Source organism: Stegodyphus dumicola, chromosome 12 (genome assembly GCF_044657685.1).
Source record: "Stegodyphus dumicola isolate Sdum_Otavi_A_Nest chromosome 12, ASM4465768v1".
NCBI lineage: Eukaryota > Metazoa > Arthropoda > Arachnida > Araneae > Eresidae > Stegodyphus > Stegodyphus dumicola.
Window position 1 is genome coordinate 121,406,282 of NC_140779.1, and position 16,950 is coordinate 121,423,231.

A 16,950-nucleotide genomic window follows, 5' to 3' on the forward strand; every position below is an offset into this window, starting at 1 on the left:
CTTCTTCCCTTCAACTTCTTTAACAAAGTTGACCTTTGAGGAGTCTTCTAAGCATTTTCTTTTTAAAGGGTTTGATTCTGTGTGTTGGCTTTTCCCTTTTAAAGCATTTTGATTAGAAGCAAAGTTGGTTTTTGGAATCTTATATGCCGACAAATTTGAAGGGATCCGTGGTTTCATTTTGGTCTCTTTGTGGAAATATTTTAGCAATGCATCCCACTGTTCAATAAACCTTCCTAGCGCTCTGCCTAAGGATAACCATCTCGTACATATATGTCTCAGAATTTTTCTCGTTTCACCAGAGCACAGTTCTTGGAAATTCTTTAGGTTTTCTTTCCTTTTTACACTTTTTTCCAGATAGAAAAACACATCAATCAGAAGCTGGTCAATATTTAATGGTAAAGCAGGCATTTAATGGTAATGGCAGCTGTTTCTGCTGCCAAATTAATTAAGCGGCATGGGCATCCAATAACAATTAATTCATTTTGTTCTTTTTTGAGGAAAGAGGCTATAACCTTTTTGTCACCCACCATGACATGAGCATTATCTGCACCAAATGAAATGCAGTTTGATATTGGGATGTTAAGTTGTTTAAACTCATAAATTACCACGGAGGCAATATTTTCCCCCGTAGCGTCTCCATTTAACAATGGAAGACGCAAAAGATGAGTTCATTAGAAACATCACAGAAATATGTGACAACGATGGGGTAAAGCTTCCAATTGCTGTCGTTGCTGCCATCGATTGACACCGAAAATGCTGAATTCTGGAGTGCAGCTATCGTTTTACTTTGTGCATCGCAAGCAATTTCGTTCACAATAGAAGATGTTTTCGTGCTCGCACAAGCATATTTCTGAGCAATCTTGGAGCCGGGAAACATCCGTTTGAAAAGTTGACTGGTGTGATCGGCAGCGCTTAGCGGCACGTTGTGTTCGATGAGGAATGCAGTAAACAAACACTCTGCCAAAATGACATTGGCATCTGAATTCGTAGCCGAATTTGAAAAAAAAAATCCACTTTTTTTGACGTTGTCGAAGCCGAAGCATTAACTTCATGCTTTTTTAGACTTAACATGCTTCACAATGTCGCTTCTTCCACCGTGACTTTTTATGAAGTCACACACGCACAGGTTGCAAAATGCATAGTTATTTCCTTAAAGGATTCTTTAATTGTTGGAAATTCGGCTTTGTAGGCAGGCTGAAAATATTGAGAATACATTTTTTTTAACTCATTTGAAATGAGTGACATTTCGTAACAACGACATATTAAGAAAATTCGTAGCACGTGAAAAAAAAAAAAAAAAAAAAAAAAAAGAAGAAGAAGAAGAAGAAGGGGGAAAAAAAAAAACACAGAATGCGACAATCCACGCTCGCTGAGTAATTCCCTTGCTGCTGAAGTGAATGCGAAAAAAATAATCTGGCGCCCACAAAGAAAAGAATGGGAGAAACAAGTTCAGCACATTGGATTGGCTGGTTAAGCGGCGAGTTGGGAGAAACCGCAGGTTACTGGATTCGAAGTAATCGGTAGTTGGCGGTAAAACACAATGCGATTGGCGAAAAATTCTAAAATTTCGACAAAAATCACTAAAAACACTTGAAAAAGGAAAAAAATCGTAAAAAATGGATTACGATCGTAAAATCGTAAAGCCAAACGCATTTTTGTAAAAATTACGAAAAATTTGTAAAAGTTGGCAGGTATGGTAACCTCTATTTTCACTGCGTCATTTCGAGAAAAATCTATGTCATATGACTTGATAATTCTGAATGTAAATGAAACTAAAACTCAAACAGCCAAAAGTAATTTTACAGCAATATTAACCATCCAATAAAAATGCAGTGAGAACCAAAACTAACTCAGTCTGAATTAAGATTTCACTCTGAACATAACACTTGCTTTCACCACTTTGGCTTAGCTGGACTGCTGTCTGTCTGCTTTCTTGCTACGAAGTTACCAAAAATGTAAACTTTTCCAAAATAGGCACAATTAATGTGCCAAATTGATTGTGGCCACAACATGTTTACTGAAATAAAACTTAAATATACCTTGACTGCCAAATTTCTTATTCCTTGTGGATCGGCTTTTCAGCATTCTACGGCATCAAAATTCTAGCTGTTCATTGTGGATACAACCACCAGCTTTCTACCACAGAATCCATTACAGCAAAGTCGACATGGATTGGATCTGTGCCGTGCCCATCACTTTTTTATGCATACCTAATGAAATGAATTCTGATACATGATTGTGCCATGCCTATTCTTAATAGGCTCGACAGGAGTATATTTCAGTCAACTACAAAATGATTAAATACTCCAGTCATCAGTCTGTGTTTATGAAAAGTGTTTTGAAGTGCCATATGCAAGTTATTTACATTCTGCATCAAACATTTACAGAGGTCATCAAGTGTCATGTACTTCGTGGGTGTTAAACTGAGGGAAATCGTTTTAATCCATTTCTGATTCCTAAATGGCCTTATGTTTATGCATATAATTTTCTTTCGGTCAATGTGTATTTGAATTACCGTTATTTCAGATAAACAAACCTAATGCTGGTTCAGTGATTTAAAATTTTGTGTGAAAAGTTTTAGTTAAAATTCCTGAAATTTAAGAAATTTAATTTTATTGTTTTAAGATAAAAACATAGTATAGTTTTCAAAGAATAAAAACACAAGTATACTGAAATTTTCATTTAATGGTTTAGTATTTATTAATTTTGTTGGCGTATTTTATTTGATATTTTCTGTGGCTTCAGTATGTTTAAATTTTTCGTTTCTGTGAAATAATTAAATAGATTAATTTAAAATGTTATTTTAAAAATGATGTATTCTAAACTATTACTATGAAGTAAGCAATTTTTAATTAAGTGCTTTGAAATTCAGGTATCTAATGTTGTTCATATTAGATTTTAAAATTTTAGTACCTTTTTATTGATTCAAGTTTTATGATACTAAAAATTTAGTTTTCTTAATTGTTTTACATAATCAAATAATGAATTTAAAGTTTTATAATTATTTTATTTAGGGAAGGTTATTAAAATTATTGTAGTAATAATTAGAAATGACATTAATAATTATTTAATTATAATAATTTATTTATTAATTATTTTATAAAATTTCAGGATTTGTATTTTTTCAAATTATCTCTCTTCATGTGCTAATGCTTTTTTTCCACCCTGCTATTCCAATCTTTCTTTTGAAGACGGGGGATACGTAAGAACATGTGAAGAATATGTAAAAAGATTAAATTCCCTCAGAGAAAAGTAATTCCCTTCTGTAGTCTAAAAATAGTAACTTCTATTTGGACTGCAACATTTCGAGAAAAATCTATGTCATATGACTCTTAAATAAATCTGATGATGTAAATGAAACTAAAACTCAAACAGCCAATAGTAATTAAGACACAATAACACGCCGAATAAATACTAATTCAGAAGTCAAACAACAAAAATCAGCGTTAATTTACAAAATTTTCACAGGACTAGTTTCGATGGTTTTACCGAACCATCATCTTCAGCTGCAAAACCGCAAATGAACAAGATAGGAAATAATGTTTAGATAAGATAAGAAAGCCTGGACAAGAATAAGCAAGTGGCACCATCTGTTGGCGAAACCAGAACTAAAACATAATTTCTCTAAAAGCCGAAGGCAAATTTGGATTGGAATTAGGATCGTTAACTAGAACAGAAAGATTTTTATGAATGTGAAATGCCTCTAGAAAATCCAGTTCTCCAATGGAAGATGTTTTTTGAATAATTTTGGCAGCAGAAAAATTGAAAGTGTGATTTTCGGACCAACAATGTTGAGCAACAGAAGACTTCTGTGTTTCCTTTTTTCTAACATATGCCTCATGTTCTTTGACGCGAAATTTTAAGGCTCTCTTAGTTTGGCCAATGTAAATTAAACCGCACTGGCAAGGAATCTTATAAATACCCCAGGAATTCATATCCGGAATGGGGTCCTTGAGTATAGAAGTTGGAATTTTATTGATGGGAGAGTAAACAACCCGAAAGTTAAATTTCTGCAAAATATGTGCAACTTTATACCTAATTGATGGAAAGAAGGGAATGACAACAGAATTTTTATAATCTCCTAAAATAAGAGTGTGGCTTTTAGTGTGTTCCTCTCCCATCAATAAAATTCCAACTTCTATACTCAAGGACCCCATTCCGGATATGAATTCCTGGGGTATTTATAGGATTCCTTGCCAGTGCGGTTTAATTTACATTGGCCAAACTAAGAGAGCCTTAAAATTTCGCGTCAAAGAACATGAGGCATATGTTAGAAAAAAGGAAACACAGAAGTCTTCTGTTGCTCAACATTGTTGGTCCGAAAATCACACTTTCAATTTTTCTGCTGCCAAAATTATTCAAAAAACATCTTCCATTGGAGAACTGGATTTTCTAGAGGCATTTCACATTCATAAAAATCTTTCTGTTCTAGTTAACGATCCTAATTCCAATCCAAATTTGCCTTCGGCTTTTAGAGAAATTATGTTTTAGTTCTGGTTCCGCCAACAGATGGCGCCACTTGCTTATTCTTGTCCAGGCTTTCTTATCTTATCTAAACATTATTTCCTATCTTGTTCATTTGCGGTTTTGCAGCTGAAGATGATGGTTCGGTAAAACCATCGAAACTAGTCCTGTGAAAATTTTGTAAATTAACGCTGATTTTTGTTGTTTGACTTCTGAATTAGCCAATAGTAATTTTTAGCAATATTAACCATCCAATCAAAATGCAGTCAGAACCCAAACTAACTCAGTCTGAATTAAGATTTCACTCTGAACACAACACTTGCTTTCACTGCTTTGGCTTAGCTGGACTGCTCTCTGTCTGCTGCTCCTTTCTTGCTACAAAGTTATCAAAAATGTAAACTTTTTCCAAATGAGATTAAAGACTATTATTTTTGTTACATTTTAATTTTTAAATTTCTGGTTGATTCTGAAAAATCTTATTGCAATCATAATAATGTACTTCATCTCTCTACTTCTAATATTTACTACTTAACAGCTGATTAAGTGTAACATTTTGCAAGCGTACAAATACTTACAGCATTTATCGTATGTTTATATAGGGAAAAGGAATTTTAATGTTTCAAACCATACAACCAGAAGACGTGAATGATGTGGAATAAAATGGAAAGTTGTTTCTTCTTTAATTTTTCAGTTCAGTCACAGAGTATCATATTTTATGCAAGCTTGTAAAACAAAAAATATTTTTTTATACCTATGACCATTATAATACTAACAAAAATACAACCATACAACCAGAAGACGTGAATGATGTGGAATAAAATGGAAAGTTGTTTCTTCTTTAATTTTTCAGTTCAGTCACAGAGTATCATATTTTATGCAAGCTTGTAAAACAAAAAATATTTTTTTATACCTATGACCATTATAATACTAACAAAAATACATCGGCCTAACAGTTTCTTTTAAAAAAACAGCTATATTACCATCCCATAAGAGATTCAATAAATCTGCTTATTTGAATATTTTTTTTTAAAGTTAATTCTTTAGACTTTGTGAAAAAATTCTGCACCATTCTATAAACATAACGTAACGAAAATACTGATATAATTCATGAATCTTTTTAACTCCTAACTAATTTATGAATTAAGAAATACATAATAAACAATCTATTTCTTAATAAAATATGGCTCTACTTATAATGTGTCTTAATAATGCTTCCCCATTTAATAGTAAGTTTTTAAAAAGATGCATGAACGAAGAAATTTATGCAAAACTTTTTAAGAATGAACCACACTATTAAGTTAAAAATGGAATAACTCTACATCGAGACATCAGAGTGATGCTTCAAATAACAGAATAAGGGTTTATTCTTACATACACGCCCTAAGATCACCAAATGTGGCGATATGTGTTCTGTGTTGGTTTTTTGTGAAATGCTGTTTGTATGGCAACCTTTTTTGATGTTGAAACTTAACTCTTTTGCTGAAGTAGTTTAATTGCTCGTTGGTTCGTGTCGTGCGTGTTTTGAAATAGCCTATGTTACAATGAGAGACGTGGTGGCAAGATTTCAGTAGCGTATTTTAGATTGTGTGCAAAGTAAGAAGGTTTTGAACATTTATTTGTGAACCATAATATCAATTTTGTGGATAGCGAATCTGGCTGTCATATAAATATCGTAGAGAGCACGTGGCAACATGCTAAAGCTACGATCTGCAGTCTGAAGAAGCATCCATTATGGTATGTGCATTTTATTTTATTGTTTTTATTTTGTAGCATGGCCATTGTTTTTTTACTACGAATTTCTGTTGTTATTGATGTTTTTCAATTGTTTATAATTTATTTTAGTTATTTTAGTTTATTTTGTTAATTTGTAAATACAATAAATAAAAACAGGTGGACAAATGTACCAAATCCAGAGGATGAAGTCATATAAAAACAAGGTAAAAAAACACATTAAAATCCAAGACACAATCTTCAAAACAAATTACATTAGGTAATAAAAGCCAGTCTCTTTTAAAAAAATAAAACAAATTACAATTGGCCTCTCTTCCGATTAAACAGTTGAGAGATAAGTCACAGCTATTAAAATATTTCTGACAAAGACTATTAAAATATGGACACTCAATTAAAATATGACAGACAGTTAAACAGACATTACAATTTTTACAAACAGGTTCATTCTCAGCTTTCAAAAGGTAGTTATGTGTCACTCTAGTGTGACCAATTCTGAGGCGAGTCAAAAGAACTTCCTCCTTACGATTTCCAGCAAAATCCCAATGCTCGATTCAAGGCTTTACATTTCTCAACTTGTTGTGAAGCTGAACGTCCCAAATTTGCTGCCATTTGTTTTTTGGATCTTTCCCTTGATGACACAGCAGATGTCTCTAAAAGGGATAAGGGGACTGGACAGTTCAACAGCAGATTATGCTGCGATATCTGCAAGCTCGTTTCCTTTTATTCCTGCATGCCCGGGAACTCAGCAGTACAGGATTTCATATCCTCGAATCGTAAAGTTTATATGAATCTTAAGAACATCCCCTACCACAGGATTCTGAGTGTTGGGAAAAGCTTCCAATGATTTAAGAGCACTATACGAGTCTGTAAAAACTATGAACATTTTGTCACAGAGCTTTGAGATGTACAAAAGACCATAATATATTGCAGTTAGTTCAGATGTTAGGACTGAGGAAGCATGGTGCAAGCATCTGCCCTCTATGTGATCTTCAATTACAAATACCATCCCAACATGAACATTTGACTTGGATCTATCTGTATACGCTGGAAGATAACTGCTATATTTATGCCTGTGCTCAGCAAAGAGTTGTCTGTAAACGATGTCGTGGATTTCAAATTTCTGCACTGCTTGGGGGTGCATATCAGAGAGGGAAAGTTCTTCAATGACAGGGCAAACTCTAAAAGGAAAGGCAGGCACACAGGATGGACGTGTTTCAAATAAAGTGTTACACACATTATCAAGTATTATTAAAGCAAGGTGTGCGTAGTTCGTAGATTCCTTCACTGCCTAGATTGTGAAATTCGTAGATTTTTTTTTAAAGTTAAAACATATCACTGTGTACATAAATTATTGTCAAATACGGTTAGTTAGAAACTTTACGTTTTTGCTATCTAAATTTTTTGTTTCGGATTTTTAGCTTAAATTGCATGTTAAAAATGTGGTTTTTCGCATTTGCAAAAACCGCATTTTTGGAGACATTTTAGGCTTAAAGTTCGAAATGTAGACAGCAAAATTAAGATAGTAATATGGTACCATGGAGTTTCTCGCCAAAAACATTTGGCGAGAAATTTGTCGCCAAGCGAGGGCGTTTACAAGAGTAGTTCCGAGAATAAAATTTAAATTACTAGAGCTCTTGCAGACGACCTGTCAGTTTTATTAGCTAGATCTTGAATGCATGATTTCAGCACATTCATTGTTCAGCCATTCAAGATCCAACTGACGAAGCAGATGGGTCGTCTACAGGAACTCTAATAATTGAAATTATAACCTATTTGTTTAAACATGGCTTTCGTTCAGTTGCTCTTTGGCAGCTGAGGTTGATGGTTCGGTAAAACCATTGAAACTAGTCCTGTGAAAAATTGCAAATATAACACTGATTTTTGTAGTTTAACTTCTAAATTAATATAGTTTTTATCTCATCTTTAACTTAGTTTAATTGCACGTGTCATTTGATTTCTAAACCCCAAGATTATTTTGGTTGTAAAACCAATGCTGATATAGTGATATAACCCTGCACATTTTTGCACTTCATCATTGATGCTAATATGTTTAGTGCACTGCATTTTAATTATCCCTGAGATATTTTAAATTCACTAGTGATACTCATGCTCTTGTTAACAGCAGAACTGGGACAACTACATTTTAATGAAACAAATCACGATCATCTTCCTATTTTCACAGAGAGAAACTCAGTCACTTTCCTGGACTGTCTGAAAGCTATATTTCAAAAATTTCATTAAGATTAAAATAAAAGAAACCAAACCTGGTAGGAAATAATATGGCAATGGGAAAAACTTCAGCATTACTCATAAATATAAGTACAAGAAATACAAAAAAGGAAAACTTTTTTTTTTTTTTTTTACTACACTTAACTGTAAATACTGCAATGCATTTGAACTTTCATAAACCTATTTAGCTTTGCATATAATATGTAAGGATTAAAATAATAATAAAAAAATCTCTATTAGAGGAGAGACGTAAGCTATCTACTAATTTAAATTTCCTCTACATGCAGTGGAGAACAAAAATAAACAAAAAACACAGCAAACTATATATGAATACCTTAATGATTCCAGGACAGTTAGGTCCTACAAGACGTGTCTTGCTCTGCTGCGTAAGTTTATGCCTCACCCGTACCATATCTTGTTGAGGAATACCTTCAGTTATACAAACTACAAGAGGAATTTCAGCATCAATAGCTTCAGAAATGGCTGCAGCAGCTCCTGATGCAGGAACATAAATTACAGTAGCAGTAGCTCCTGTCTTTTCAACTGCCTATAGCAATGAAATTTTAGTCATCAATAATCAACATACGATTGCAATTAAAAAAGCAGTAAAGTATTTATGAGGAAATATTTCTGACTGATTAAAACTGAATGCAAGTTTTGTAAGCAAAACTTAATTAGCAGAAAGAGTTTTTTCTGCAAACATTAGAAAATAATTAAAAACTGTAATAAGAAGAAACTGCAAAAGATTCTGCTAATAGCACTCAGATCATTTACAAAATCTGGCCTATATCACTGATAACCAGGCTAAAAATCTCAAGAACTACTTTCAGATTTTAAGCTATTTGGTGAACTATTTAGCTTTTAAAGCATTTTTATGATTTCACACATTACATATTCATTAAGATTACAAATGTAAAAATGTATAATGCATAAATATGAAAAAAATTAGAAGATTAGATTTTCAATAAAACAAAGTATGAGCTTAAATATCTTAGCAGTCTAAACATACAATAGAAAATAATTGGAAAATGTAAAAATGTCACTGTCAGTTAGAGTAATAATAATTTTTCTTCAATGTATTTTCTGTATGTAATGAATAAATTTTTAACTAGTTTTAAATACAGTTATCAAATCTTCCAGGTAGCATGGCAACCCTGATTTATGCATCTTATTGACCTTCTGAAGTGACAAATTTAAAACAGATGAGAAAATGCAGTGACAAAAGGTTTGGGCCACAGCAAAGAGGGTTTTCTTTTTTTCAGGAGGCTGTGTTATATAATCATGTTTCTGTCAAGTCAATGAAAATTTTACAAAAACGAATGAAAAGTTAAAAAATAAAAACAAAACAAGATATTTGAGGAAAAGATATTTACAAAAAAATTATCTAAAAATTGATTTACAAGTTTATCAAAATATTTTACTAAGAAAAGCAGAACAACAACATACTGTTCTGAAGTAACCTGTACTGATGCCATCAACTAATATGGATAAGATTAATGACCACATAAACACAAACAATTTTAAATAAAATGCAAATGCCCAAATATTAAAATTTAAATTTTGGTATTTGGAGTTTTCGTTAAGAGTTTTAAGTATTTCAATACAGACAGAAAAATACACAGAAGAAAAGTGTTAAACGTAGTTCTTACATACATCATGCATCATAACTTATTATTTCATGCTGGAAACTCAATTATTCTCAATTTATGCCTCAATTATTCATGCAAATTGTAATAAGAATTTTATTTCCTTAAAATTAAATTGATGACTCCAGTTTTTACCCTCAGTTAATTTTTCTCAATATAAGGTCAGCAGTAAAGTTTTTCTATTATATATGATTGTTCACATTAAGGATAATATGACTACTAAAAATACACTTACGTATTAATGCAACTGTCTTGGCACATTTAATGACTTTTTACACAATGAGTAATTTATAATTGCAAATTTTTTTATAATATATGACTATATATTTTACATTTTAATTAGATATTTATGCCGAAAATCAATTAATAAAACAACTTACAAGGAGGTTTTTGTTCTGATGGAAATTTTGTGATGATGCCTTAAGAACAGATTGAAAATAATTGTTATCTTTAGCAATTTTGCAGCAAAATATGTGCAGATATTTTAAATAGCAAAATATGTGCAAATAAAAAACTGCAGAAATTTTACAGCAGTTTCATAACGTTGCGAGCAAATACCATAAGCATATATTTTAAAATCAAATTTAAAGTAAAAAGTATAACTGACTGTCAATAAAAACAATTGAAACATGAATGCAATGAAAATGAAAGCATATGAAAATGACAGCATTTCCTTTTAAGACCAAATAATTTTTATGCGAATGATTGTCAGGGTTTCACATATTCTAAAGATTTGGTGACTTCTACTAAAGTGATTGCGCTAATATGCAACTGCTGAAAAATGTACTAATATTTAAATACTGAATTATTTTAAAGGAAAACTGTAATAAATGTAAAGAAAAAAAAAAAAAAAAAATATTGTATTGCAAAGTAATGCTTCTATATAATATTTGATTTTTTTTTAGCAAAAGCAAGTAATAAATACATTTAATATCATTGGTAGAATGATAGAATTCAAATTTTCATTTATTTATGCCAGCAGTTTCCAAGACGTCAAAGCAGTAAAATTGTTGTGCTATTCTGACTACAATGACTAAGGAGTAAATCTGCATCTAATTTCATTACCCACACATTTAATATTTTAAGAATAACAACAATATTATAAACTGTTTATTATAGCTTTAAGATATTATAGATTTTTTACTTTAAATTTATTAAATTAAAAGTTAGTTAAAAATTCATTGATAGCTATATGAAATTATAAAAGTAGGTTTAATTTTTGCTGCAGCATCTTAACTTCCATTCTCTCACTTTCCATCCAATCTATGCATCTTGATCATATTCTACAAGTATTAATAATGCCATAATTATGAATTTTCATTTAAAAGAATATTAAACTCACTCACATTTTATAACAAACCTATGAATATATAACAGGATATTTTTTAAAGATAAATTTACAAACATACTGCATTTTTCATTTTAACTTACATATATTAATAGGAACATAATCATTCACATAAAATTAATATATACAAATACCTCCTTGACTGATTTGAAAACAGGTAATCCCAAGTGAGTTGTACCTGCTTTATTAGGAGAAACTCCACCAACTAAATTAGTTCCATATTCAATAGCTTGTTGGCTATGAAATGTACCCTGCAAAAAGTCAAAGTTAATACAAATGAATTATTAAAACAATCACCGATAGGAAATATCTACAATTCAAAAAGTATTTAGCTCACATAAACTTTTATCTACCATAATTACAGTGGATCCTAAGAGTCTGAATGAAAGTTTATAATTAATTTCTGATCTTTTTGGGGGGACTTTCTGAATATCCACACCTTTACCGAAAAGTCACGAAAATGTATTCATGAAATAAAGCATTGCATTGCCAAAAGTATTTAGCTGGCAACTCAGATATGCATGTCTGTTATGCCAAGATTGAGCAAATTTCTGGTGTTTTTCCAAGCAAAAACAGATGTTGTGCACATGGGGAGAACAATACACAGAATTTCACAAAATAGGTAATGCTAAATTACTGATATTTCTTGCTTTTTGTTATTTTATTGATTGATTACTTTTGTATGTATTTCTTATCATGTGACCATTTTGAAAATAGCTGCTGCCTTTTGCATATTAGCCTGGGAAAAAATTAACAAGCAAAAATCATTGAGTTCCTGAATGCTGTCCAAAATTGGCAGGAAGTTGGTCACTTTTCTGTAAGAAAGCAATAATTAGAAAATAACCTTTTTGCTCATTTCTAACAACCTTAAAACATGAAAAAAAAAAAAATAAAAAATAAAAAATAAAAAAAATAAAAATAAAAATAAATAAATAAATAAATAAAAAAGTAAAACTATTTAAATTAGCCAAATATTTAAAATATATATATATATATATATATTACATACCCGTTTCTCAGTATGTTTAGTTACCTTTTTAGTGATGAATGAAGTGGGATGTTATGACACAATTCTTTTCTTTTTTCAAGACAACCAAGCTTGTTTTCAATTTTTTATTACACATTTTATATTTATTTATAAATTCAACTGGATATTTATCAATAAACATTAATTTTAAAAAATTAACAGAAACATTATTATTATTAATAAAATTGGCTTAAAGATAAAAATAAAAATACTGTATTACTTTTTAGATGACAGACAATTGATACATTATACATTAACTATTTTTCATCAGACTATATCAGAAGCATATTTTTATTGCAAATCATAAAATGTTTAGAACCAGAACTGGATTTAGATTTGACGAGATCCTAAGCTATTTGAGATATGGAGCCCTTTTGAGGGATATAAGTCAATTTTTTTTATATGGGATATGGTACAACTTTTGGGGGTGGTCATAAGAAAATGGGGGGGCCTAGGTTATAGCTTGTACAACCTATATTTAAATCTGGCACTGTTCAGAACTTAGTGTTTTCCTATTAATATAAAGTATTTAACATAAAAACTGAGTAGCATGTGATAAGCTCAGACATTAAGAATGAATCAATAAATAAAACTTAAGTCTCAGCCATAGTTAATGATGGGATACATATGTTACACCTGTAGCGACTGACTTATAAGCGCATCTATTATTCTGGAAAACTTTATTATATGAAATAAATTTTCCATGGTACAGGGTAAAGCATTCTTTAAATAACCTAAGATTACACTCTGGGCACTCGTATTTGTTCTTTTCTCTATGTTCATCTGTGTATACTGAGCACAGCGGCATCTTGATTTTCCAATTATTGGAAGATGATTCCCAACATTCAGGAGATTCTAAGTACCTTTTAACCCAGTAGTAATTTTTAAACTTTTAGCGAGTCATATGTGTCCCGTTAGTAGTCAAAGAGTTAAATGTCTGAAATAGCATTATAGAATCACAAAATTGGGTATACACTTTATAAACATTTCAATTCCCCCACCGTTTTCTTTAAATGAACCAGTATAATAGATCTGATGCTGCAATGTACCATTATATGATATCCATGGGAAATAAGTCTTCCCCCCCCAAAAAAAAATTCTCAAAATGAGATCTAGAGCAGAAGCAAGTGCTGATATTTGGAAACTTGCAATTCAATGCCTGATCAAAACAAATCTCTACGTGAAATTACAAAGAATGTTTGAAGTAATCACGGATGCACATTAAAAATCATCCAAAAGTTATCAAAAGTCTAGACTAGTAAAGAAATAAACCTGGTAGTGAGAGAGAAACAATTTTTCAATTTGATAACTAAGAGAAACATTATTACACAATGAGAAAACATCCTAAAAAGGAGTATTGCAGGAACTGCTACATCAATGCTTACAGCAGAAACAATCAGGAGGATGCTCAGAAAAGCTAATTATACTGATTAGGGTAACCAGGGAAAGGGCAGAAAAATTAATTTCTAAAGTGAATAGAAAAAACTACTTTTGCTATAAAGCATATATCAGAGCCTGAAGATTTTTGGAATAATGTCACATTCAGTAACTAAAGTAAATTTAATGTTTTCATATGTGATGGCCGAAGCTATACATAGTGGAAGCCTAATTCTGAATGACTTTCCCGAAACATAATTCCCACAATCAGGCATAGGGAAGGCTCTGTCTTTGCATGGGGTTGTATGTCAGCAGAAGGAGTGGATAATTTAGTTTTTATACATGGCATAATGAATGATACGGAATATTTCGTAAACAAATTTCACAGAAATTGAGTTTTACAAACTGAGTTTTTTACGGTCAAATTCTGCATTTCATTAAGACAACAAATGACCCCAAAGATACAAGCAAAACTGTGAAATTATGGTTATTAAACAATTGTAAAACGCATTGCATAACTCCACTTTTGTCTCCAGACCTCATTGTAATTGAAAATTTGTGGTTTTAATTGAAAAATATATTGAGAAACACAACATTAGGAATAAAGAACACTTAAAAATTGTGCTATGAGAAGAATAGGCAGCCCTCAGATAACAGAAAGCTCTCTCTAATCACACATCATGCTGTTTAGAAAAGGATATGCAACAAAATATTAATTCATTTTACCTTTTTCTAATGAGCTGGACTAACTGTATACTCAATTTTGTGACTATGCAATTTGTAACTTTGACTAGAAGTTCATGTTAATAAAATATCATCAATTTCTTATTCTTGTTTATAACTTTTATTTGTTTTTCAATGTATCTTATTATTCCTTCAGGTGTTTAGCTTGAACATGATTTAATATGACATTTTATACCTTTAATGAAGAGAGAGAAGGATTTATAAAAAATTTTCAAAATGATTGTATGTAACAGGCATCAACAAACTGCAGCTTGCAAGATGCATGTTGCTCTTTGACACCTTAACTATGGCTTGTGAGCTACTTGTGGCTCTTTGAAATGTGACTTGCGTTTAATAAACAGTAGTTTAACTTTTTGAATATATATGGAATTTGAATCATGCAATGACACGTTTCTTTATTAATTGTTAATTTAATTTCTTATGTATGTATGTAATAATTTAATCGATTTCAAATTGTTCACCACTGGCCTGCACAAGATATACATATACGAAATTAATCTAAAAAGTAATGCTCTGTAACATTTATTTTTCCCTTACACTAATTTTATTTAATGCAGTTTCTATTGATATACCTTCTGTAAGATACTATTTCCAACAGTCGTGATCTACTTGGAAGATGAGGTACTCTAGTATGGTACTACTTTTATTCACTTCTAAAATGGCGTAAGTAACTGCTGAATAATTCACTTTCACCCTGCAATCCATGCACCGCTTTTTCAATTCATGGAAGAATTTTAAATCTAAAGACTTAATTTTTGGTGGAGAGAACTTTCCCACTCGCACTTGGTTAGGAGAACTATCTCAGGTTTCTTTCAAAATTCCTCTTCGTTATGCAATTTTAGCATTTTTATGTAATTCCTTCACAGTTTTTGCAACCGCTTTGAGTAATATGCTATGCTGCAATGAACACTATTTCCATGTGAAACTTTTGTAATTATTTGGCAGAGATCTTAATTTATTTCACAAATGGTTGTGTTTGCTGAAATATTTGGGATCGCCGAAAGAATCACTGGATTGAAAACAATTTCAATTTTAGTCGAAATTTTTAATTCACATTTTATCAGTTGTTATTTGAAATCACCTTCATCATTAAACCATAACAAAAAATGAATATCAATCTATTTATTACAAAAGCAAAAGATACATAATTATACGCGATTGGTACAATTCTAAATCTAATTAGGCATAGATAAATAATAAATTTTAGTATAATCATTTATGACAAATATTAATGTGAAATCTAAGATTTTTGGAACATATACGTTGAATTCAGGTTTTAATTTTTATATACAAACACGGATTTTATTTGCCACAGAAAGGTGATTTTTATCCTTACTCTTAATACTTGTTAAACAAGGAAAAGTTTGTTCACACATGAACAATACTGAAAACTGCAGCGATATATTAATTGTCCAAAACTATGTCATTAAATCTCATTTTCAATGAATCATCCAATTCATGAAGTCACAAAGTTCTTCCTTCAAAGTTGGGTTCTGAGGATGAAAAGAAGTGCGAGAGACACACAGAAATAATAGGTAAAAGAATATTTCCGGGTATCCCTTGGCGAAAATTGGGACAGGGATGGAAAATAATCATAAATTTCTTCAAGAGCTCTTCGAGATGGGATACTATAAAACACCAAATTTGTTGGTATCCATCTTCACTTTTAGTGCCGCAAATAACTGAAACGTATCATAATTCCCTTACAACATGGTCTTTTCACAGCTTAATTTCCTTTTAAATCCCAGTATTTTGTCAATTGAAGCTAGCACATTTGCTCCGCTACTTTGCAGTAACTTGTTGATTCAACTGAATGAAAAATATCTGCTAAATAAGGTAGCATCTGCACCCATATTTGACCCTCAAAGCATTTAGTGAAATCTTGTTTGTTGTTTTGTTGAAATCGTATATGCACTTCTTCTTTTAACTCAATAACCCTATCAAAAACTCTGCGCCTAATTAACCACTGGAGTTTAGTACAGTCAAAAGTCGTTAATCCGGACCCATCGGGACTTCGGCGATTCCGGATTATCGATTTTTCTGGATTATAGATTATCAGTTTAAATTTGGTAAGATGGCATGCAGAAATTATAAAATTAAAAATATGAAACCGTAATTTATGAAATAAAGAACAATTATGATCTAAAGGGTATCAAAATTTACAAAAAAAAGCTTAATATTTATTTGTTTACTTTATTAAACATTTCTTTCAATGTAAGTTGTTTAAGTTGCTACGTTTTTTATGTGATAATACATTCTCTTTAATTCTATAAACAGACATAATTTCTTGTTCAGTTACAAAGTTCCGCTGTTCAAGTCCTATAATTGCTGTGTCGAGAATACCGACTAATTTGTCAATCGACATTCTTTCGTTTTCAATAACC

The 16,950-nt window shown here is 31.2% G+C and overlaps 1 protein-coding gene across 1 annotated transcript in view; it reads right to left on the reverse strand.

Annotated features, from left to right (window-relative positions):
- Scsalpha1 (Succinyl-coenzyme A synthetase alpha subunit 1) overlaps positions 1-16,950 on the reverse strand; it is a 67,385-nt gene that overhangs the window by 37,702 nt on the left and 12,733 nt on the right. Inside the window, exons 3-4 of the mRNA XM_085806898.1 lie at positions 11,553-11,669; positions 8,759-8,971 (exon numbers count right to left, since the gene is read on the reverse strand). Coding sequence (XP_085663024.1) covers positions 8,759-8,971; positions 11,553-11,669 — 330 coding nt within the window. The remainder of the gene's footprint in view (positions 1-8,758; positions 8,972-11,552; positions 11,670-16,950) is intronic.